Source organism: Arvicola amphibius, chromosome 4 (genome assembly GCF_903992535.2).
Source record: "Arvicola amphibius chromosome 4, mArvAmp1.2, whole genome shotgun sequence".
Lineage (NCBI taxonomy): Eukaryota > Metazoa > Chordata > Mammalia > Rodentia > Cricetidae > Arvicola > Arvicola amphibius.
The window spans coordinates 48,481,658-48,503,261 of NC_052050.1; the positions used below are offsets into that span (position 1 = coordinate 48,481,658).

At 53.1% G+C, this 21,604-nt stretch overlaps 2 protein-coding genes across 4 annotated transcripts in view; one reads left to right on the plus strand and one right to left on the minus strand.

Moving 5' to 3' along the window:
• The window catches only part of Spns2 (sphingolipid transporter 2), a 37,375-nt gene extending 27,664 nt beyond the window's left edge, over positions 1 to 9,711 (plus strand). Inside the window, exons 4-13 of one of the 2 annotated variants that reach the window (XM_038326249.1) lie at positions 2,144 to 2,295; positions 2,498 to 2,564; positions 3,885 to 4,027; positions 4,310 to 4,462; positions 4,549 to 4,738; positions 4,868 to 4,933; positions 6,954 to 7,052; positions 7,135 to 7,298; positions 7,803 to 7,849; positions 8,296 to 9,711. In XM_038326249.1, coding sequence (XP_038182177.1) covers positions 2,144 to 2,295; positions 2,498 to 2,564; positions 3,885 to 4,027; positions 4,310 to 4,462; positions 4,549 to 4,738; positions 4,868 to 4,933; positions 6,954 to 7,052; positions 7,135 to 7,298; positions 7,803 to 7,845 — 1,077 coding nt within the window. In that variant the 3' untranslated portion in view covers positions 7,846 to 7,849; positions 8,296 to 9,711. Of the gene's footprint in view, positions 1 to 2,143; positions 2,296 to 2,497; positions 2,565 to 3,884; positions 4,028 to 4,309; positions 4,463 to 4,548; positions 4,739 to 4,867; positions 4,934 to 6,953; positions 7,053 to 7,134; positions 7,299 to 7,688; positions 7,777 to 7,802; positions 7,850 to 8,295 lie in introns of those variants that run through there. The other variant, XM_038326248.1, reaches the window with a different exon arrangement.
• Positions 9,712 to 9,845: 134 nt separating this feature from the next.
• On the minus strand, positions 9,846 to 21,532 carry Mybbp1a (MYB binding protein 1a). Of its 2 annotated transcripts, none has more exons than XM_038326247.2 (26): positions 21,318 to 21,532; positions 21,117 to 21,212; positions 20,468 to 20,551; positions 20,303 to 20,377; positions 20,100 to 20,207; positions 19,079 to 19,254; positions 18,820 to 18,987; positions 18,597 to 18,714; positions 17,679 to 17,974; positions 17,369 to 17,479; positions 16,824 to 16,949; positions 16,491 to 16,658; positions 16,308 to 16,407; positions 14,751 to 14,847; positions 14,518 to 14,669; positions 14,224 to 14,310; positions 13,990 to 14,130; positions 13,733 to 13,906; positions 13,480 to 13,640; positions 12,765 to 13,008; positions 12,519 to 12,650; positions 12,365 to 12,433; positions 11,674 to 11,787; positions 11,364 to 11,465; positions 10,631 to 10,779; positions 9,846 to 10,528 (listed from the first exon to the last, which is right to left on the minus strand). In XM_038326247.2, exons 1-26 carry the CDS (start codon positions 21,507 to 21,509, stop codon positions 9,937 to 9,939), a joined length of 4,032 nt encoding a protein of 1,343 aa, XP_038182175.1. In that variant the 5' UTR covers positions 21,510 to 21,532; the 3' UTR covers positions 9,846 to 9,936. The 2 variants fall into 2 exon arrangements, with proteins under 2 accessions (XP_038182175.1, XP_038182174.1); XM_038326246.2 differs by having other exon boundaries at positions 12,519 to 12,662.
• Positions 21,533 to 21,604: the final 72 nt, after the last annotated feature.

Below are 21,604 nucleotides of genomic sequence, written 5' to 3' on the forward strand. Positions count from 1 at the left end.
ACGAGATACCATTTCACACCCGTCAGATTGGCAACAATTAAAGAGGCTGACAATACCAAGTGTTAGTACAGCTGTGGGATCCTGAGATGCCTTGCTGCTGGTGGGAGTGTATATTGGTGGAGCCTCTTTGGATATCAGAATGGCAAGATCCTGTAAACCCCCATTGTGTCCCAGCCTCTGTCTGGAGAGACACAGCCTAGAAAAACTCCAGCATGTGAATAAACAGACAGGAGGATCCTCCTGGGATTGGGGAGGCTGGGAAGGTGGCTCAGTGGGTAAGAGTACTTACTGCTCTTCCAGAGGACCCAGCTTCAGGTCTCAGCTCCCATCATAGGGTGACTCTCAACCACTTATGACTCCAGCTCCAGGGGATCTAACTTCTTCTGGCCTCTGGCACTGTACACACATACACACACACACACACACACACACACACACACACACACACACACATCTTTAAGCATGCACACAATGAAAATAAATATTTGAAAAACAAAGGAGAAAGAAGTTGGAAAGATGGCTTGGTGGGTAAGAGGGCTTGCTGTGCAAGCCTGAGGCCCTGAGTTCGATCTCCAGCAACCCGAGTAAAAGCCAAGTGTGGCAGTGTTCTCCTGTCACCCTGGAGCTAGGAGTGGGGACAGCTGGCTCCTAGGAGCTCACTGTCTAGCTGAATTGGTGGGCTCCAGGTTCCATGAGTGTCCCTATTTCTAAGAATAAGATGGAGAGCAGTTTAACTCCTGGCTCTCTATGTACCTGCACACACTCGTGCACATACTTCTTGTGTGCAAACACAAAGAGGAAGGCAGGCAGGCAGGCAGGAAGGAAACTACTCAAATGACCACCACTGGGCCTGCACAGTTACTCAAGGGTGTATTCATATTAAGTAGCCAGTGGAAGAATAAACTTGGTTAATATCAATCATCACACATATATGTCAAAAAATAATGAAGCACATGGTAAACTAAAACAACTGGAGCAGCCCCCTTTCTGTCTATTTGTTGTAGGCAGCAAAAACACTACGTGCTGTTTCTTGGTACTTACGTGTGTGTGCAGCATAGGACAGAGACAGCATCAACCTGGCGGCCAGGGGGAGAGGGGCAGGGGTAGGGTCACCTTAGCATGCTAGAGTGCTGAAGAGGATTGATGTCTCTCCCCAAATCATTTCAACATGAAATAGAAGAGGTTGTTTTTATACTTTGAGTCTGGAGTAGGCTTTCTTGAACAAGACATTGAGGAAAAAAACCAAGATGTGACAGCATCAAATTAGACATCAAGAAGCCTGTGAATGGTGAAACTGGGTAAACAAAAGAGGAGAGAAAGGCGGCTGAGAACGCTGGTGACAGAGATGACAAGGGATCTAGCCCTGTGGTGTAGAAAATGCTAATATAAATCTATACAAAAAAGACACAACAACCCAATAGAAAAATAGGGAAAGGCTGTGGACAGTTGACCCACAGGGAAAGAAATGCCAGGAACCAGGGAGAGTGAGACAAGGTCAAGGAAGAGGATCAGCATCCAGGGCCAGAGAAGTGGCAGGAGATGGCTGGAAAGAGACAATAGAGACAGCAGGGGAAAGCTGGATATGGGCAGTGCTGGCCGGACAGGTGGTGTGGGTGGGACATGGAAACCATGACCATGCCGGGTATTCTGGCCCTGGGCAGCTAGGGGCCAGTGGAAGGTTCACATCAAAGGGGTTGGACCACTGGCAGCTGGCATGGCCACACCCTCCCCCCACTGTGGCCTTTGATGTGTGCAGCAGAGAGGGGCTCAGAGCCCATCCCCTCACACACTGGGTCTTCAGTGTGGCCAGGCTTGGTCTAGCCTCCCTGCCTCGGGGAGGGCACAGAGCAAAGGTGACTTCTGGATCCTAAAGTGAACCCAGAGATGCCAAGGTGCCCAGTGCTTGTGCAGACACAGACTTGTCTTCTCCCAACCTGGGAATGATTTGTCCCAGTCAGATCCATCATTTTGAGGGGTATCCCAGGGCCCTGTGTGGCCTGTGGTTGTGGTCACTGCCGAGGCTAATCCTGGGCTCCATCCTCTCCCCGGGCTCCTGAACCCGGCCAGGACTAGTGTGTAATGGGATAGGGATGCACAAGCCTAGGAATGGCTGGTCCTCCAGCATTCTCTGTCCTCCCCACAGCACTTCTGGCTGCTGGTCCTGTCCCGAGGGTTAGTAGGTATCGGTGAAGCCAGCTACTCCACCATAGCACCCACCATCATCGGCGACTTGTTTACCAAGAACACCCGCACGCTTATGCTCTCGGTCTTCTATTTTGCCATCCCACTGGGCAGGTAAGTGTGGGGCGCCATGATTTGTGGGAAGAGCACCACGGTCCCCTTGAACTCACCAACCCTGCATTAAGCAGACATGGAGGCAGGTAGCCAGAGGGGACTCCTGGACCGGCTCTTCCACAGGCTGGCTGGGTGGGAGGCCAACATGAATGTTCCACTCAGCCCAGCTGTTCGCTCTGACATGTGTCTGTCTTCTCTGCAGTGGCCTGGGCTACATCACAGGTTCCAGCGTGAAGCAGGCAGCTGGAGACTGGCATTGGGCCCTGAGGGTAAGGCCTAGGTCCCCTCCTCTTTAGGCTCCCCACTCCAGCCTTTGCCCCCAGAGAGCGGCTCAGCCCAGAGGCCAGGCTTTAATCTCCAGGCCAACTCCCTCACTAGCCTGGGCTCTGAGGTCTTGTCCCTCTAGATCATTTCAGGCTGAGGTATCAGGGGAGCTAGACAGTCCTGTCACCCACAGGGCCCCAGTCCAGGGTTGAAACCCTACGCCCAGGCCCAGGGAGTGGAGAGGATGAGGATTCTCTCACCACATCAGGAAATTCCAGGTCCACAGCAGAGCTTCCTGCTTCCAGCCCTGGCTCTGTTCTAGGGCGAGGTTGGGATGGGACCTCTGTGTGGGGGCCTTTAGGGTCTGGAGCCACTTCCTGTTCTGTTGGAGGGTTGGGGCAATTCACCAAGGCCCTAGAACAGTGCAATCGGAGGAAACAGAGATTCCCCGTTTCTCAGAGGAACGGAAGCTCAAGACAAAGTGTTTTTTCCTCAAAAGCAGGAAGGAAGCAGCCACCGTGGAATTTCATGGTGGGGGTGGTGAGCCTTAGGGTAGAGGGCTTGCATGGAGCAGAGCTCCCAGGCCTGAGAGAAGTCAGCTTCTCTTTTCTCCTGGGCTGGTGTTTGCTTCTGTGTAGGGAGAGGCCTGGAGCCTTGTGTATTCTGTTCTTAACATGAGGCTGGACACAAGGAAGACCCAAAACCCATACAGAGGCCTGTAAAGAACAGGCCACCTGTCTGGCCAGTCCCCACCTAATGTCCATGTTTGAGGGACACACCTTGGAATATTCCTAGCCCCAGGGGTTAGGCAATTTGGTATATGGCTCTCTACTCCTACAAACAAACTCTTCTACTCAAAGACATCGTTCCCTATGCTTTTCATCTACCCGCCTTTCTTTTCTTACCCATCTACCCGTTCAGCCACCCACCCACCCACCCATTCACCTACTGTCCATCCATGCATGCATGCATACATCTATCTGTTTTCCCATCTATTTTTCATCTGTTGAGCCCCCCCCCCTCCCCTTCATCCCTCCTCTTTCTTCTTCATCTCCCACTTCTTCCCCCCTTCCCTGAAGTCTGTTGGTCTTCCTTGAACCTGTTTTCCTGCCCTGCCTTTCTTGGTCTGGTTTGTCCACTTTGAGCCCCCTAGCCCCTTCCCTGGCCTCATCCTCAGCGGCTTTGCTCAGCCTTTCTTTTATTCAGCTGGGCAAATATTAGCCTAGGAACAGGACTTGGAGCCCAGATAAGAGCAGTTGCCCGGGCCCTCCTGGTCAGCACAGAGTCTATTTGACAGCCAAGCTCCACATTTTCTGTCCTACCAGGTATCCCCTGTCCTGGGCATGATCACAGGGACACTCATCCTCATCCTGGTCCCAGCCACTAAGAGAGGCCATGCTGATCAACTTGGGGGGCAGCTCAAAGCACGGACCTCATGGCTCCGAGACATGAAGGCTCTGATCCGGAAGTGAGTGCTACTGTGTGGAGCGTGGTAGGAGGGGGCCTGGGTGAGAGCCCCAAGGGGTCCCCACACTCATCTGCCATCTCCACTGCCTGTAGTGCTGAATGACATTTTGGTCTGAGAGTTTATAATTCCTGCATGCCTACTCCTCACCTGGGCCTGTGAAAGAGCATTTCTATCTGGGGGAGGCAGCAGTTAGCTGGCTGTGGGGAATAAGTTGACTCCCCGGCCCCTTTGTGAAGGCTGCCTGCTGCGCCAACTCAGTGTCCCTCCCTGGATTCTTCCCAGCCGCAGCTACGTCTTTTCCTCCTTGGCCACATCTGCCGTGTCCTTCGCCACAGGAGCCCTAGGCATGTGGATCCCCCTCTATCTGCATCGTGCTCAAGTTGTACAAAAGACAGCAGAGACGTGCAACAGCCCACCCTGTGGAGCCAAAGACAGGTAAAGCCTGGATGCAAGGGACTGGGTGCCTCTGCCCCAACCATGGTCTTCTTCAAATCACACTCTACTGTCCTTTGTCCCCACAGCCTCATCTTTGGGGCCATTACCTGCTTTACTGGCTTTCTGGGCGTGGTCACAGGTGCGGGAGCCACTCGCTGGTGCCGCCTGCGGACTCAGCGTGCTGACCCACTGGTGTGTGCTGTGGGCATGCTGGGATCTGCCATCTTCATCTGCCTCATCTTTGTGGCTGCCAAGACCAGCATTGTGGGCGCTTATGTGAGTCCTTGTAAGAATGGGGAGATGGGCTAGAGTTGCAGTCTGACTTCCAGGACCCTCTGTCCCCATAGGGAGGGTCCTGTGTCCTTGCCTTGTGCCCCTCATGGTTGCCTTCCTCTCTGTGAACAGATCTGCATCTTTGTTGGGGAGACACTGCTGTTTTCTAACTGGGCCATCACTGCTGACATCCTCATGGTAAGCCAGGAAGTCCACAGTCACCTTCTGTTGACTGACCCAGGCTTCTACATTTCATTGGGGTAGTTTGGGCGGGTGAGTGAAGTGTTAACATCTCTTGTCAGTGGGAGAGGTGAACCCAGAGGCAGGGAGTGGCTCAGAGATCCATAGGGGTCAGATCTGGGAAGAGCCTGGGTTGCAGGTAGATACTGGGGTACAGGGGCAGGATTGTCTCCAGTTGCCAGTTTGTGGCTAGGAGAGCAGGCAGATAGATGTTGGGGTGCAGGGGCAGGGTTGTCTCCAGTTTCAGGTTTGTGGCTCGGAGGCTGGTGGTGCCAGGCTGGCACTGAGGTGGTGCTGCCTGCCAGCACTCCTCCCTCTGGAGTTGAGTGTCCTCGCATTCTGCTTTGCCAGCTCAGGCTGGGTCCCAGGCTGGATCCCAGGCGTGCCGGCCGAGTGCCTGCGGCTGGCTGGACAAACAGAGGCTGTCTTTACGGGACCAACAATGGCCTCCAGACCAGCAGGCCAGGGACAAAGGGCTGTCTGAGCAGTCTGCTTGGGCTTGTGTTCCTGGGTGGGGACAGAACAGGGAAGGGACTGTGGGCCTAGTGACTTATAGCTCCGAGTGAAGTGGGGGTGGAGATGGCAGGACTATGAATCCTGCCCTTGGTCCTCAGGGGACCTCCTGATCAGGCTCAGAAGACTGCAGAGGACTGGAGATGGAGGAATAGGAGCTTAGGGACTGGTGCTTAGACCAGCAGGCCAGAGTCTGGGGCCCTCTGTAGTCCCTCCCATTCAGGAAGCCTGCCTTGCTCCACCCTATGTTTTCTCAAATACCTGTGTCCCCCAGCAGTGCGTCTGTTCTCTGCCCATTCATGCATTATGCAGAAGTGTGGGGAGGCCTCAGCTAAGTGCCTCAAAAAGGGGCTGGGCACGAACAGGGGCAGGAGTCGGTCACTACGTAACTGGCAAGACTGAATCAAGAGTCTTCGGTGCTGGGCAGCATGCCCTCCCCTGGCAACCCCCACCCCCAGCAGCCCCTGAGAGCTGTCTGGGTCCCAGGGAAATCATGTCCCAGTTTTATTAAGTGTCCCAGCTAAGTGACTAATTAGTGCTGGAAATGGGGCCATGCAATATCCTTGGATCCAGATCCCTCCCTGTCTCCTCACCACCAGTGAGGATGCTGCTCCTGCTGTCCAGAATGACAGGAGTCGTGGACAGTGTGAGTAGCTGGAGCTCAGGGTAGGGCCACCTGGTTCTGGTTGTCCTAGTCTTGCCCACCTGTCTTTAAGTGAGGTCAGAGCCTGGTCTGTCTGGTTCAGGATGACCTGGGACCCAGTGGCTCTTAAACTCTGGTGTCAGCGTGCTTGAGTTCAAGTAGAGGCTCTTTGGGGTAGGATTCTAGTTCACATCCTCGCCACTTCAGCCAGCCTCAGCCTTGCTAAATCTTCATGGAGGGGAACCCAGCCAGGTGTTTAGCTTATAGAAGGGGAAGGCAGGAAGCCTAGAGGCCAGAATCCTATGTCTAGAGTTGCACAACTCCACATGTGATCCCTCAGAAATGAGGGTTCTCTCCAGGAGCATAGCAAGTTGAGGTCAGCCTGGGTTAAACAGTAAGGCCGTATCTTTGAAAAAGGAAAGAAAAGAAGTGCCTCTGGGTCTGTTAGCTCAGGTCCTCCATGCTCCAAGAACTCTGGCCTTGGAAGACCTGTGCCAACTGGTACTGAAGCTGTGTTCCATGACTGAATGTAGTGGGGACGGAGGTACAGATTCCCATCACCAAGGCTGAGGTTTGGGGCCTGTCAGAGCCACTGGGGTGATGGAGTCTGAAGCTGTGTGTGGGAGCTTCAAGGCTCCAGACAGAAAGGGCAGATGCAGAAGAGGCCATGCCTACATGGTGGGTAGGGAAGTACAGGGCTGGGTGGGAGGATCTACCCAGGACAGAAACCTGAGGCTGTGGGGATTTCAGAAATATATCCACAGGGATGAGCCTACGTCACACCTTGGCCCTTCTGGCACTGACCTGTCCTTTCTCCCGCAGTACGTGGTCATCCCTACCCGACGAGCCACTGCTGTGGCCTTGCAGAGCTTCACCTCCCATCTGCTGGGGGATGCTGGAAGCCCCTACCTCATTGGCTTTGTGAGTAGCTGAGGGTGGGGTCTGCCTTGGGTGGGACACAGAAGATAGGCCTGTCCTGATACCTGTACCCCAATCCCCACAGATCTCGGACCTTATCCGCCAGAGCACCAAGGACTCCCCGCTCTGGGAGTTTCTGAGCCTGGGCTATGCCCTCATGCTGTGCCCTTTTGTTGTGGTCCTAGGTGGCATGTTCTTCCTTGCCACTGCTCTCTTCTTCCTCAGCGACCGTGCCAAGGCTGAACAACAGTGAGTAGGGTGAAGGTGGGTGTGCTGGGAAGCAGGGACTGTGACAGCTCTTTGAGACAAGGGTGGAGGAGACAGTGGGCTACTTTGTACCCTTATGGCTGGGTGACCTGCTGGAGGCCAGGACCAACTCTATATTTGGCTGAGTCTTCTCATGCCCCCAGCAGCATCTTGTGAGTCCTACCCACTGTAGCCCAGGCTGGCAGATGCCAGGCCTTTCTTTGGTAGTTCTAGGAATGAGTTTTTCCCCCTCTGGAGTAAATAGGGTTTTAGAGCTGGGAGCCCCATTTCCTTCTCCTCTTATTTTCTGACTTCTTTCTCCTCTTTTCTCTATTCCTTTCTTTCTCCTCTCCCTACCCCTGGGCTTTCCCACCTCCCCCTGGGGCTGACGAGGTCCCTGCCCAGCGCCTCCGGTCTACCGGCCCCAGTGATGCGATGTGCCAGAGCCGTGCCTGGGCCCAGTCCCCGCTGATGTGCCACCCTGACCCCCGCCCGTCTCTCCCTCAGGGTGAACCAGCTGGTGATGCCGCCTGCATCCGTGAAAGTCTGAGGTGGTGAGTGCAGGCCAGGAAGGCCCTGTGGGAGGACTAGCCACAAAGGAACAGGGAACAAAACACCTCTGAACCCTCTCCTTCCTGAGCAGATTCCCCACTGCCCTGGGTCTGCCCTCTTCCTTCTGAGATGTTGACATGGAATCTGTAGATCTGTGGGAGCTGGCTTCTTCCAGTAAATCAGTGCCCTCCCTTCCCTAGGAGGGCTGAGAGCATAGGTCAGACTTGGAACTTGCCAGAAACTCCTGCTGTCCTCCTAAATCCTCCTAGATGTGTCAGGGTACAGCTCCCACCCTGACCTTCCCAGTGGCCTAGCCCTTGGAAGCTAAAGCTTCCTGTCAATGTAAAACACAGGTCATAGCCTGCAGTACCACAACAGTGGTGAAAGCTAAGGAAGCCAGCTTTGGAACAATTCCCAAAGCTCCACCTGACCCAACCCCTTCCCACAGGTGCAGCTGGGACAGCAATGATCTGCAGTTTAGATTGGGAGAGGTCCTCCAGCATCCTGGACCTGCAGGACTGTCCCAAAGCTACCCGTGTGACTCACAGCTGGGTACTCACCCTCTTTGGCCCAGGACTGAGTGGCCCTATCTCGAAGAAGCTGCTGCATCCTCAGTTAACATGGAGGGCTGTGTGTGCTGGAGCCACTCAGTTGAACACAATTCAAGACCTGGTTGGGGCCTGAAGGTCCAAGAGAGAAACCAGCCTACACTGGGTATTTGGGGAAAGCCTGGCTCGCCCTTAGCTCATATGATCTTGAGGGAGCCCCTATCCTCCCTGGACAGTGGGGCCAAGGAGCTGGAGCTTCCTTCATTGTGTGCCTTGCAAGGCACCCTCCATGGCTTTGAAGAAACAAGTCCTGGACTGTACACAGAAGACATGGCCCAAGTCTCAGGCCCTCAGTTCTGGTTCTGAGGTCCCCCACAAAGGCTCTGGTGTATGAGGACCATTTCCCCATCCTTAGGCTCTGACCTGGGGGCCATCAAATTCAGCCTAACACATGGAGCTGGGTACTCACTGCTGGGTGCTTCCTGGCTGGGACAGTCACTCTGGAGAATAGATACTGCCTCTGCTGTCTTCAGCTGGTTCTTTGCCCAGAAGCTTTTCCCAGGTGGGACCAACCCTTATTAGAGGAAGCTGCAGCACTAGGGGGTGAAGGCCCTGTGACCTTAGAAACCTACTCGCTCCCCCTCCCCCCGCAACTCCTGCTGTCCTCCAGAAGCCACTCCCTTTTACAGGATGACCTTTTCAATGAGTCAGATTTGGCTGCTGAAAGCTGTACCTAGCAGCTGTCCACATTGCTTCTTGGCTTAGGGTATGAAACTGCTGGAGATTGTCCACCAGTGCCTGTAGGTATCATACCCCAACTGCCTGTAGGGGGGGGGGGCAGGCCTTCACCTCAGCCTTTGATCACCCTTCACTCCCCTCTGGACACTTATCCCCAGCTTCATTCCTTGTATGCCAAGGTGGCTCTGGTCCTGGGGTACCACTGTAACCACAGGAAGCGTCCAGAACCAGCTCGACAACAGTCCTCGCGTCCATCTCCCACTTGCTGGCTGTGGCTTCAGTGGTGTTAGTGGTACCCACCCCACCCAAGCTCTGGGACACCCTGGGGGTTTGGATGTGGGTGGGCAGAGGGTGCTATCCCTTATGACCAGCCTGGCTCCTACCCTAACCCCAGCGGGGGCCCCAGCAATGTTTTCTTGTTGTACAAGAACCAGGTCCAAGTGTTGCCTCCTCTTCCTTCCGGAAGCTGAACCGCTCCTTTATTTTTTAGAGCTGCTGATTGTGAATCTCAGAGTCTTAAGAGAGAAGCCAAATATATATTCCTCTTGTAAATGAAGAAATAAACCTATTTAAATGTTTTGGTGGCTCTCCATTGGAACAGCCTGGGGAGGGACAGACCTGAGTATCTAAGCCTGAAGCCAGGCCTGCAGTAGATGGACCTTGTCCCTGGAAGGTTGGTAATCCACCTACTGCCCAAAGCCAGAGATTGGTGTCATATACCATGGCAATATTTATTAAAATACTGGTGAAAAATAGAAGTCTCTTGGGCTGCTCAAGACAGGGGAAAACAGACCACACCACACTCAAGGTGTCTGCACCTTCTTCCGAGCCACTTTCCTTTTCTTGACCCCACTCTGGAACAGGCTGGGGCTCCTGCTAATCAGAGACAGCCTTGCCCTTTTTCGTGGCAGGGAAGACTGGGGGGTCTTTTTCAAGACCTCCTTTGTGGGAAGAGCCTTCTGGTAATGTTTTTTGCCTTCAGGCTCTATGGGGGACACAGGAGTGGCTCCATTCACCTGTGACAGCTTCTCTTTTTTCTTCTGTAGTTTTGGGGTCTTAGCAGGGGTACTGGGGCTTAGGGTGGGGTTGTTAGGAGCTGGACTCTTGGTGACAGGTGTCCCATTCACCTGGGATGGGGTGTTGGCCTTCCCTCTCTTCCTTTTCTTCTTGCCTGTGCTGGGGGGCTGGTCTTGACCACCAGCAGCAGGTGTGGCATCCGCCATCACTACATCCTGCCCTGATGCTGCATCCTTTTCTGGTGTGGCGTCCTTAGATTTAAGTTTCTTTCGTTTCTTGGTCTCAGGCAAGAATCCCTTTTTCTTCCGCTTCATGCTAATAGGGCTCTGGGAGTCGCTAGGAATATCCTTGGCATTCTTCTTTTCTGACTTGGGACGCCTGTAAGGAAGTAGTAAACACAAAGTCAGAGTACAATACTGATGGCACTGAGGGCGTCTTCAGTCCCATTCCCAGGGTGTGGGTCCCTCTCCCAGAACATACTGGACCCCTAGCATCCTCATGGCCTGCCAGTAGAGGTCGTAGAGGCGGTTGGAACCAGAGGAGTGGTTCCCCTGCTTTAAGTTTTGCTGCAGCTTCTGCTGCTTGCTCTGCAGCATGCCCAAGAGAGAGGTGAGGTCCACAGACAGCTTCTGCAGAAGAAGAGCAGGCTGGAGTAGTAGTGGTGACATGGATTTTTGTCAGCTTTTGGGTCTTCCACCTGCTCCTGGATCCTTAGCCACGCCTGTCTCTAAATTACTAGTCTCTACTGTGGAAAAACTAAGGCCTGTAGCATTGTTTCCCTTTCCAAAACCAGGGGCTCAAGTCTCTGCTTTTTCAGCCTCAGTCCCCTGTAAGGATGGTTCCAGACTAGGGAACCCAGATGTCCATTTCCAGTGGCCTCCTGGCCTCTACCCTAATAAGCCCATGAGTAACTCTTACCCCTCCCTGCCTGGAAACCTGGCCTCCTTCCAAACTGCTGCCCGCCTGGTATCAACTCTAGCTCTTCTCACTATCACTATGTCTCACTTTTCAGTTTTCTGACTTAAGGTGACACCATCTCACCCCTAGTCTGCCAGCTCTAGATGCAGCCTTCTACCTCTTGAAGTCAATCACTTCTACCAGTCACACTGTAGTCTTTGAAAAGGCCAGCTTCTCCCCCTGGAAGGACCACTGCCAGAGCCTTGGTGTGATGTCCATTCCATCTGGGGCACTGACTCTTGGGCAGCTGCCTTACCTCATGATTGACTGTCCTGAAGAGACTGTTCAGCAGCTCCAAGGTGGACAGCTCCCTCAGGTGCTCCCCCTTGCTCTGTGCCTCCCCGAGTGTGTGCAGAGTCTAAGGAGGAAGGTCAACACTGAGGGACTCATAAGAACTGCCCAAGGCCTTTCTGCATGCCTCTCATAGCAGTGGCCCAGAGGGAGGAAATGTCTCTGGGGACTAGTTAGCTTGTACAATCCACTCTGGAACCTCAAGTTCCAAGCAATCTGGTTTCCAGAAACCTGGGGGTGAATTCATGGGTGGGAGCTTCACAGTTGTCTCTTACCTGGGTGACCTTTTCCAAGACCTGGCCAATCAGCTGCTCCCACTCAGGATCCTCAAAACATACTCTTAGCTCCCGAGCAGATAGGGTCTTCTGGAGCAGCGTGCACGCCTGGGCCTGCATCAAAGAGAATGTAGCCAGCAGGAGCCCCAGCATGCCTGGTAAAGGCTCAGAGGCTGCCTGGGCCTTACAGTCATCAGCTCCTCTCTTATATGGGTAAAGGGCTGCTGAGATCTGAAGAGGCAATGACTCCAACCTCATGCTGTGACTGTCTCTTGCCTTTACTGACTTAATGCTGTCTCCCTCAAGCCTGCCTGACTACCCTGGCATCTAAGCAAACAGGGTGCCTTCTCATACAGGTCAGGCCAAAGATGAAGTCTCAGCAGTGCTGGAGGCCTTGGGCCAGACAGCAAGGCTCCTGAAGTTCCTCTGTGCCCACCATATGTTGCAGCATAAGAATAGCCAAGGTCAGCCGGGTGGTGGTGGTGCACGCCTTTAATCCCAGCACTCGGGAGGCAGAGGCAGGCGGATCTCTGAGTTCGAGGCCAGCCTGGTCTACAAGAGCTAGATCCAGGACAGGCTCTAGAAACTACAGGGAAACCCTGTCTCGAAAAACAAAATAGCCAAGGTCAGTGAAACAGGTCTCTTAGGCCTCAGTGAGAAGGTTGCACAGGTGATTCAGACAGACCCTTACCTGATGGCGGGGTCGCAATGGGTCAGCCACATGCTGGAGCAGGATGGGGAGCAGGTTCTTACAGATCACCTAGGGATTGGGGGAGGACAGGGACCATTAGCTGGGTTCTGGGACAGGCAGGGGTCCAAAGAGGAGGGCTGGCTCCTATACTTACCGGATACCGGGAAAAAAGGCTGAGGAACATGGGAACAGTGAGGGGGCTGTTACGCTTGGTCAGAAGAGATTCCAGTGCTGCCGAGTATACCCGGGTCACAAAGTTCAAGTCCAAGCAATTGGCAGTCTGAGCCTGGTGAGAGAGCTGGGGTGAGACAGGGAGCAAGGCATAGAATGCTGAGGACAAGTCCTGGCCAAGAGTTGGTTTAAGTTTTCTGGAAACTGCCCGGACTGGCTCCTGGCTCACCTCTGGGTCTTTGGGCTCAGGCTTGGTGTCGGCTCCCTGTAGCATCTGACCATCCCGGTGCTTCTTAGCAGTGTTGCCCTTGAGGACTCGCAGGAGATACAGAGAGGCGTTAAAGCAGTAAAGGGCGACAGAGGTGTCAGTCTGACTGCCAGCACGCTGCACAAGGCGCTCCACCTGGGCATGCAGAGCCTCTGCACAGGGCCCCACCTCGTGGCAGTAGTGGCGGGCACGGCATAGATGGTGCCTGTGGGTGGGGCAAACTGGTCAAAAGATGCCCTTGACCTTGCTCTGCCATGCACAGCAAGAAGAGCCCTAGGTACCACTGCATAGGTTAGAACACTGACTTTTAGAGACGGACAGGGATTTGACCCAGGGGCCGAACACCTCTCTTGTCTATACCTGTTTTGTGGGACAGTGGCCTCAGACTCTGTAAATCAAGCCTAAGGCCAATGTGTGCTTAGGGATAGGGACAGAGCGTGTGTGTGTGTGTGTGAGCACATAAGAACAAGACAGTGTCTGAACACATAGCATGATCTGGACTAGCACAGTGCTGTGTGACAGTCCTAACCCTCTTGTCAGAATTCCAGAGTATTTTAACACTGATGGCTGGGATAGGACCAGAGCTTCAGGACCCCTGCTCTAGGCATAGGGAGCATGAAGGAAATGGAAGAAAAGTCAATTAGGGTTATATGTTACCCAGGGCATGTGCACTCACATGAAGATGCGGGCGGTCTTGTGCAGGAGGTCCTGCTCCTGCTTGCTGGAGCCTTTGCTGCGCATGTTGTTTTGGATTATGCTCAGCAGTGGCTCAAGTAGTTCCAGGACCAGGGGGTGCTCAGGCTGCTTGGTCACCAGCACTTCAATGAGGTCTAGTACCTGTAGCCAGAGGACTGGGAATGAGCCCATGCAGGAGCACAGGGGAGGCAGGAGCAGCTCAGGGTGTCTGGCAGTCACTTGCACACACTCACCCGGATTTGGAAGTCCCGTCGGAGCTGCTTCTCCTTCTGCAGCTTGTTCTTTTCCTCTCGCCGGGCCTGAATATGCAACTTCTGCTCTGCAAATAGGCTGGACAGGTTCTGGTCCAGGGCCATCATAGCCTCATCCCCAAGCTCCTCCTCTTCATCCTCACTGTCTACTCCACCCTGAGGTACAGAAACACAGCCTAAGCACAGGTACCTGGCCTTAGGTAGGTAGACAAACCCCTTCTCCCCTGGCTCCTGCTCACCAGTGCATTCCCAGCTTGCAACACTTCCATCAGCCGCTGACGAAAGCCTGGCTGCACATCCTTATCACGGTCTTCCTCTTCACTCTCTGCTCCAGCATCGCTATCCACGTCACTCTCGTCCTCACTGTCAGAGTCCTCACCCTATGGGTGAGGCAGGTAAGTCATACCTTCTCAGTGATACCACGTGACTTATCTCCAGTCAGTCACCCTACCTTGTACCTCACTGATAAGTACCTCTCCGTGCTCCAGCTGCTTCTCGCTGGTATCATCAGTGACCACCACGTTGTCATCCTCATCCTCATTTGTCTCAGGGATAAGCACCTGAGGAGAAGTCCCAGAATACAATTGTATTTGCTGCCCCAACTGCCTACCTTCCTCAGGTGACTCCTGTAGCCTCGTCTATCTTAACTAACCAAAGGCCCCCACCACCCCAGGGAGGAAAACAGAAGATGGGAAGATGTCACACATTCCCAGTATATCTCAGTGGACCCATCTTACAATCTTATTTCTCCAAAGGCCCCAACTCACAGCCAGGATTAGCTGCAGACCACGTGGCGTAAGGTGGGAACAGATATGGCCAAATACATTCCGGACCACCTGACGCATCAAGTTGCTGGGTTGAGCAAGCAGGGACAGCAAGATCTCCACCATCACATCCACCCATACTGGTTCCTGGGAAGCTACAAGCAGGAAAGCAGATTTAGGCTGAGCAGGACACAGATAGCCTGGTTGCCCAGCCTGCCCCAGGAATAATGATGCACCTTTGGCCCTAGAGCGTGATCGACGGGGATTCTGTTCCATACTTTTCTTGATGCAGGTCTGGATGTCACCCAGGACATCACAACTCTCTGTAGGGGACTGTGGACAGGATAAGGCAGAAGTCAGAAAGGAACTGGAACCAGAGTCCTCAGGTACGCCGGACACCAGCCTTTCTTGGCCAATCACCCTTACCATTCAGACTGGGCACCTAAGGGGCTATCCAAGAACCTTTTCACACCTTGTACAGTCAGAGACCAAAGAGCCCAAGCTCCCCATCAACACTCACAGTCAAGACTGACAGACACACCCACAGCCACAGGACCAGCATATGCTAATCTCACACGGCTGGGCTATCCTTGCACTTCCGGTTTTAGGCATACACTTGAAAACCATTGGGCTTTTGTTTTGTGAGACAGGGTTTCTCTGTGTAACAGCCCTAGCTTCCCTAGAACTAGCTCTGCAGACCAGGCTGTCCTCAAACTCACTGAGATCCGCCTGCCTCTGCCTCCTGAGTGCTGGGATTAAAGGCGTGCACCATCACTGCCCGGCTCTGGTTTTAATTAGATTTAAATGCATCTTGCTGGGAATAACCTGTATACCTAGAAAGCAGTCTTTTGCCTGATAATGCTATGGGCAGAGAGGAAGGAGTCCATGTCTTAGTCAGTGGTCTCTATCTCCCTGGCTTTGAGAACTGGTAGGTGCCTGCCCTCTGGGCTGTGCCTTTTCTCCCTGGGTTTGATAAATCCGAACTGCAATTTCTTTTGCCAATCAAATTCAGAGATGCAGGGGTCTGGAAACCACAGGCTTGCAGCTAACAAGACCCAAAGCAGTTTTGATAAAAGAACATCAGGGGTCTGGTGAGATAACCTGAGAGGACAACAGCACCTGTTTCCAAACCTGACGACCCTCATGGCAGGAGAACCAAACCCCTAAGCTGTCCTCTGATCTCCACATGTGCACTATGGCACACAACACCACACAAAACAAATTTTAAAATGTTAAAAAAAAAAAAAAAAGCTTCTTATAAGAAAAACGGGGGGCAGGGCGGAGGGTCTAGAGGGCCCAGGACTGCAGAATATAACACATTGGGAAACTCTGGCAGGCCACAGAGCTTTTGCTGGGGACATTACCAGCCTCAGGCATGATTGTCCCTTTCTTTGGGGTGAGGGGAAGCCCGGAACCTGCTTCTAAACGACTATTAAATGACAAGTGTTCTGTGTGTCAGACTGGCCTCCCTCCTGAAGGGGGCAGCACTTTCTTTTATATCCATCACGTCCAATGAGTAAATCGTATCTAGGGACTCTAAAATCTCAGCCACTGGAGGTGTGGCTCAAAGCAGGTTACTCTTGCTTCTGGCACCTGACAAACGCATAGAAGCCCTACATGGAATACTGGGATGCTGGCTAGGGCCCATGTGTATAGAGTGGCTTTTCCCCTTGAGCTGTAACTTTCATGTAGGACTGGGTTATGAGGGAATCCACTTTCACCCTCTATCTCCATAGCCTTCAAAGCCTCTCAGTAGGAGTGGCCCCATGCCCCTTCTCTGCAGACCACAATACCTTGAAGAGGTGGAGGCCCACCAGAAGCAGCAAGTGCTGGAAGGCAATGGACCTGGTTTCTGAAGACTGGGCCTCAAGTTCCTTCAAAGTACTCATCATCCTGGGGAGAGGACAAGGCACATTTACAGGCACCACTGATGGTCGGGGTACCCTCCTCCACCCCCAGAAATCCCAGGCCCTTACTGGTCCCAGGCCTGGCGCTGCTGTGTTATGAAGGGTGTCACCAGGGTCACATTGCGGCTGTGGTTCAACAGCATGTCTGCAAACTGCACCAGGCGGTAAGTCCAGGGCTTCCTGCTTTCATTCAAGTCTGGAGACTGCCTAAACTTCACACTGAGGGTCTGCAGCAGGCTGGGAAAGGAGAAGGAAAGTTTCACAAGACCATACCAACATACCCAGCCTCCCTGCCAACCCTGGGGCCCAGTCTCCAGGCCCCGGACCCTCCAGGCTCTCTAAACTTGCTCACAGCTCAGAGAAGAACAAGTGTCTCCCATCTCCTGAGTGGCACAGGCTTACCTGAAGAAGGAACTAATGATGACACTTCGGTTCCGGTTGTCCAAGGGAAAGGAGAAGTGATGCTTTGTCTCTGGGATCTGGGGGGTGGCCTTCTTTGTCTTAAAGAAGGCGTGGAACAAACAAAACCTAGGAACACAACCAGCATCAATTGGCATGGCTAGACTCCCCTCAGTTGCACCACATAAGGGTCACTTCTCTGGTGTGACCCTCTGAATACAAGTGGGTGACCCGATTTGGAGCAGCAGAGTAAGAGCTGCTCCCTTGGAGCCGGCAGATGCTTGCTAGTGTGGGGCAAAGACTGGTAGATACCGATGGGCAAAGACTGCCTGTAAAATCCATAGGTCGAGCCTGAACCTTTGGGGCCCCACACTTCCTGGGTCTCTTTCCATGACAGGCTAAAGTACCCTGGTGATTCCTTTGGGCCCATTCCCCACTAACAACTTAACCTGAAAGCTTCTGGCTCCAGGGGTACCCCCAAACAAGGACCAGGCAAAGAGCCTAGTTCCATGGCCATGCCACCCAGAGGGGGCTAGCTCCTTACATACCTGGCTACTTGATCAACCACGGCATCATCCTTCTCCAGGTGCAGATGGTCCACAAGGCTGACCAGGCGGTGGATGATCCACTTCCGGAGCCGTAACACAGATCGCTCTGGCCTGGGAGCATGAGCAGGTCACATAAGTCAAACACAATAAAAATAGGGTGCTCCTTTGCTCCACTGCGGCAGGACCACCCATACTCTGCCCTGACCTCCAAATACCACCAGGAAACTCCCAGGCCACCTTCAAGAGCTAAATTTCCTCCCTCCCCAATCAGGGGTTTGGGTTCTCAATGTTCCTGACACCCGCTACTCACACATTGATTGAGGCATCCTGTGCTCTCTTTTGGTTGGTAGTGCTGAAGTCAACCAAGGTGTCCAGGTCAGGCTGGAGGAACATGTCCCGCAACCAGGCCACATAGCTTTGCAGAGCTTCACTACTTAAAAACCGTGTGACATGCCAGAAGGTAGGCATGACAGGGAGACCTTGGTTGGTGATGGATGTGAAGGCCACCATCATGGCAAACTGTCGCTTGGGGTCATCCTGGCACCCTTGTAGGAAGGTATTCACATATCTACTTATCTCTGGCACGAACTTGAACAGGTTTTGGGGCTGCAGGAGATGAGCATGAGGTCGGGTTACCAATGTGAAGTGGCCAACATTTCCACCTTCCTCCCTCACCCTTTCTAGGCTAAACCCTGGGCTAGAATGCCCCAAGTTCACAGTAGGACCAACGTTGCCACAGCTCCACCAAGGTCTCTCTAATCTTTGACCCCTCAAATTCCTACAATCCCAGCTCAAGAAGGTCCCCAATCTGGCTCAAAGACTGAGGACAAGATGCTTCCCTAGTTCAATGCGGCATGAGGGGAAGGAAGCAGGGCCCAAATCCTGATAGATCAGTATCTAGTTGTGTCAGTGTGATTCAAAACCCACCGATTTTCATGTGGTTGCCACCAGGTTACTTCTTTTCTTACGACAACCCTTTGTACTGGGCCCCTGGTATCACTGTCTTATGGATGGCAGGCACAAAAATACAGAACACATTGGGATAACTGTTCTCATCAGTGGCCCTAGCAGAGCATTCCAGATAGATGGCTGGTTGGGCCTCAATACAAAAGGGCCTGGTCACTGGCCAAACTCTTCTATAGTCCCCAGTCCTGTCACACATCTTCAGAGGAAGAACCCACCGCCTGGCCCTTTTGGGCAGTACTGAACCTCAAAGGATGACACCTACCTTAGAAATGACAGCGTGCTCCCCAAAATGGCGGATCAAGTCTCCCCGCATCACCAGCTGCAGCTGCTCTTCTGATAGCAGCGGCAGGGATGCACCCAGCAGGCGGAAACACATGTAGCTAAGAAGGGGTGGGGCAGAGCCTGGTCAGAGACCCTGTTCTTTGTGGTGGGCTTCAGAACACATCCCACCCAGATTGGAGCAGGGGTTAGTGTCTCGCACACACCTGGTTGACCAGCTTAGCTTCTTCAGCAGCCCCTGCTCCACAACCTCCTTCCAAAACAGTGTGAATTTGTTCTCCTTAAGTGATAGGCGGAGGAGGCTCAGAGACACGTCTGGCAGCTTTTGCTCCTTCCTTACAGACTTGGCTGCCATCTTCAGCACGTTCACTAGACTACAGAGTGCAGATGGGACTCAGCAACACTGCCTAGAGGTCTGGGGTTCAGGACACCCCCAAGGAGAGCCCACCCACTCTCTCCTCAAACCTGGGGATATTCTCTTCTGAGAACAGGTCAACTGAGCCCACCAGTGACTCAAGCTTCACTGGCACCCTCTGCTTAGCCAAGAGGAAGAGCTCCAGGTACTTGGGGGAGCCGAGGATCACTTTCAGGTCATCCTTGAGGACCTTTGGCAGGATCTCCTCGAACATGGACTCTGGGACCTGGAGTGAGAGCATAGGTGGAGAGGGCGGCTCTCCCAGCACCTTTGTTTCTCCCTCTGGGTCTTGCTCTACCCCACGGGCTTTTGATACAGCTCCAGTCAGCCAACTTGTTAATTGTCAGACATGTAAGAAAGTGCTGGCTACCCATCCCCAGCATCCTAGATGGCTAACTGGCCTGGGGCTACATTTTGTTTTAGAGGACCAGCCTGATTCTTATACACAGAGCCCTATATGAGGGGCTGCAACTTAAATTCTGGTTCTCTGTTTGTGCAGAAAGGCCCAAACAGGGATAAGCTAGTGGCAAATGATTCTAAACGTGAACCTGTCTGGTCTCCCAAGTAGACAGAATAATTATGGCAAATGTATTCAGACTGCCTTCTACATATTCAGGTGCAAACACTGTTCCAGATCTCAGAAACCAGAGAGCTATGGAACATTTGAAGTGCCTAACTGAATGAACAAAAGCTGTGAACCTGAAAGACAGGCAAAATTTAAGATATTTGGTGACATGGGGCTGGAGAGATGGTTCAGCAGTTATGAGCACCGCCTAGTCTTCCAAAGGTCCTGAGTTCAATTCTCAGCAACCACATGGTGGCTCCCAACCTTCTGTAATGAGATCTGGTGCCCTCTTCTGGCCTGCAGGCATACATGCAGGCAAAACAGTATGTATACACAGAATAAATAAAACGTTAAGATATTTGCTGACAAAAAAAAAATTCAAAACTATCTTCACAGCTCTTTATACCAGCTGTATGGTTAAACTATCTGTCTTGATGGGTCTCGTGTGCTAACTGAAATCTTCTCAATGTTCCCAGAACCAAACAACACAACCTGTGATCCCATACCTTGGAGAGGATGTCCACCAGGACCTTCATTGGCTGGCCTTGTAAGTGGTTGTTGTGATGGGAGAGGATATTCAGCAATCTCACTGACTTCATCAGGGCCTCCTGGTCCTAGTACCCACAGAAAACATAGTATGAACAGGGCACACACTATTGTCTGTTCCCCACCAACACTAACCCTTGCCTTCTGTACCCAACACTCTTACCTTCACCAGGCGGCCTGATTGAAAGAGAGCTAGCACTCCAAACAGGTTTGCAAAGACAGCAGGTCTCAGTATCGCCTAGAGAAAGATGGCAAACACAGGTGAAGACGGTCCATGACCCAACCCATGCCTGTTCAGGAGGGGGCTGGTATGTCTGGGACCACTCACCTTGTTTGCTGTTTGCAGATTGTATTTTTCTTGTATCTGAGTCAGGATGCTGCATAAAGGAATGTCTTCAAAAGACTGCAACAGCTGCCAGCAAAACCAAAAGGAGCTCAGAGGAGTGACCCAGGGAAGCCACACTAGACCAAGTCAACTCCCCTTCTTCAGCTTTCCCTCTACTTAATCTTGGTCACTCCTCCCATCTCTCACAAGTGCTACGGGATAACATACTGCTTTCACGGGACCAAATCTTGCACTGAGCCCCATCTCCATCTCCACCAGGGCTTCTGAAGGCTTCGACTGCTCATCCATTCCTCCTGAAAAACCCATCTCAGCCACACATCCTAAGCCGAGCTGCCTTGAGGTTGACCCTACAGGACAGAGCTCACTGTTGCTCTTTGTTGTACACATTTCTGAGCGGCCTGCCATTAGTTAAGTTCCTAACCTAGAGAGGAGTCCCCAGCCTTGCAGTAAGCCAACTTCAAAGTTCACTACTTCCAATAACTGTAGCTAATACGCCTACTAAACATGTATCAGAAAGAAAACTTCAGAATCTTCTCGGATTTTTTCCTTACCCAGCGGCCTCGGTGCCCCCTATTCTTACACCCCATCTTTTGACCAGCGTGGTTGCGCCTTTGCCAGCGCGCCGCCTTACCTGTGCCAGCGCCAGACTATAGCAGGGCCGAGCGGCTTCTCGGCCCATCCCAAGTCCAGTGACCAGGCGCTTCAGGGCGTACTTCATCTCCGATCCCTGCGGAACCAAAAGTGTCCCTCATGTTCAACAGTGACCTGGGAGCCCGCCCCTGCCCCCTTGCATCTAGAGCCGCGACTGCGTGTGCGGGCCCCGCCATCATACACTCGGCCTTGTGCGCAAGTACTCCAGCAACTTCTCGGTGGCCTGGAGCCGCGTTTCCTGCTCCGGCTTCGCGATGTCCCAGAAGAAGTCCAAGAACTCGCGGCTGTGCTCCAGTAGGTCGCGGCGGTCATCTTGCGCCGTTTCTGCGAGAGACGCAGGCTCAGCTTTCGTGGGACTCTTCATCTCCGCCATGCAGCACGAAACACGTGGGCTCGGAGACGGTCTCTTCCAGGTCAGGCCCCGGCGCGTGCGCACTGGGACAGCCGGCTGGGGGCGGGGCCTGCAGG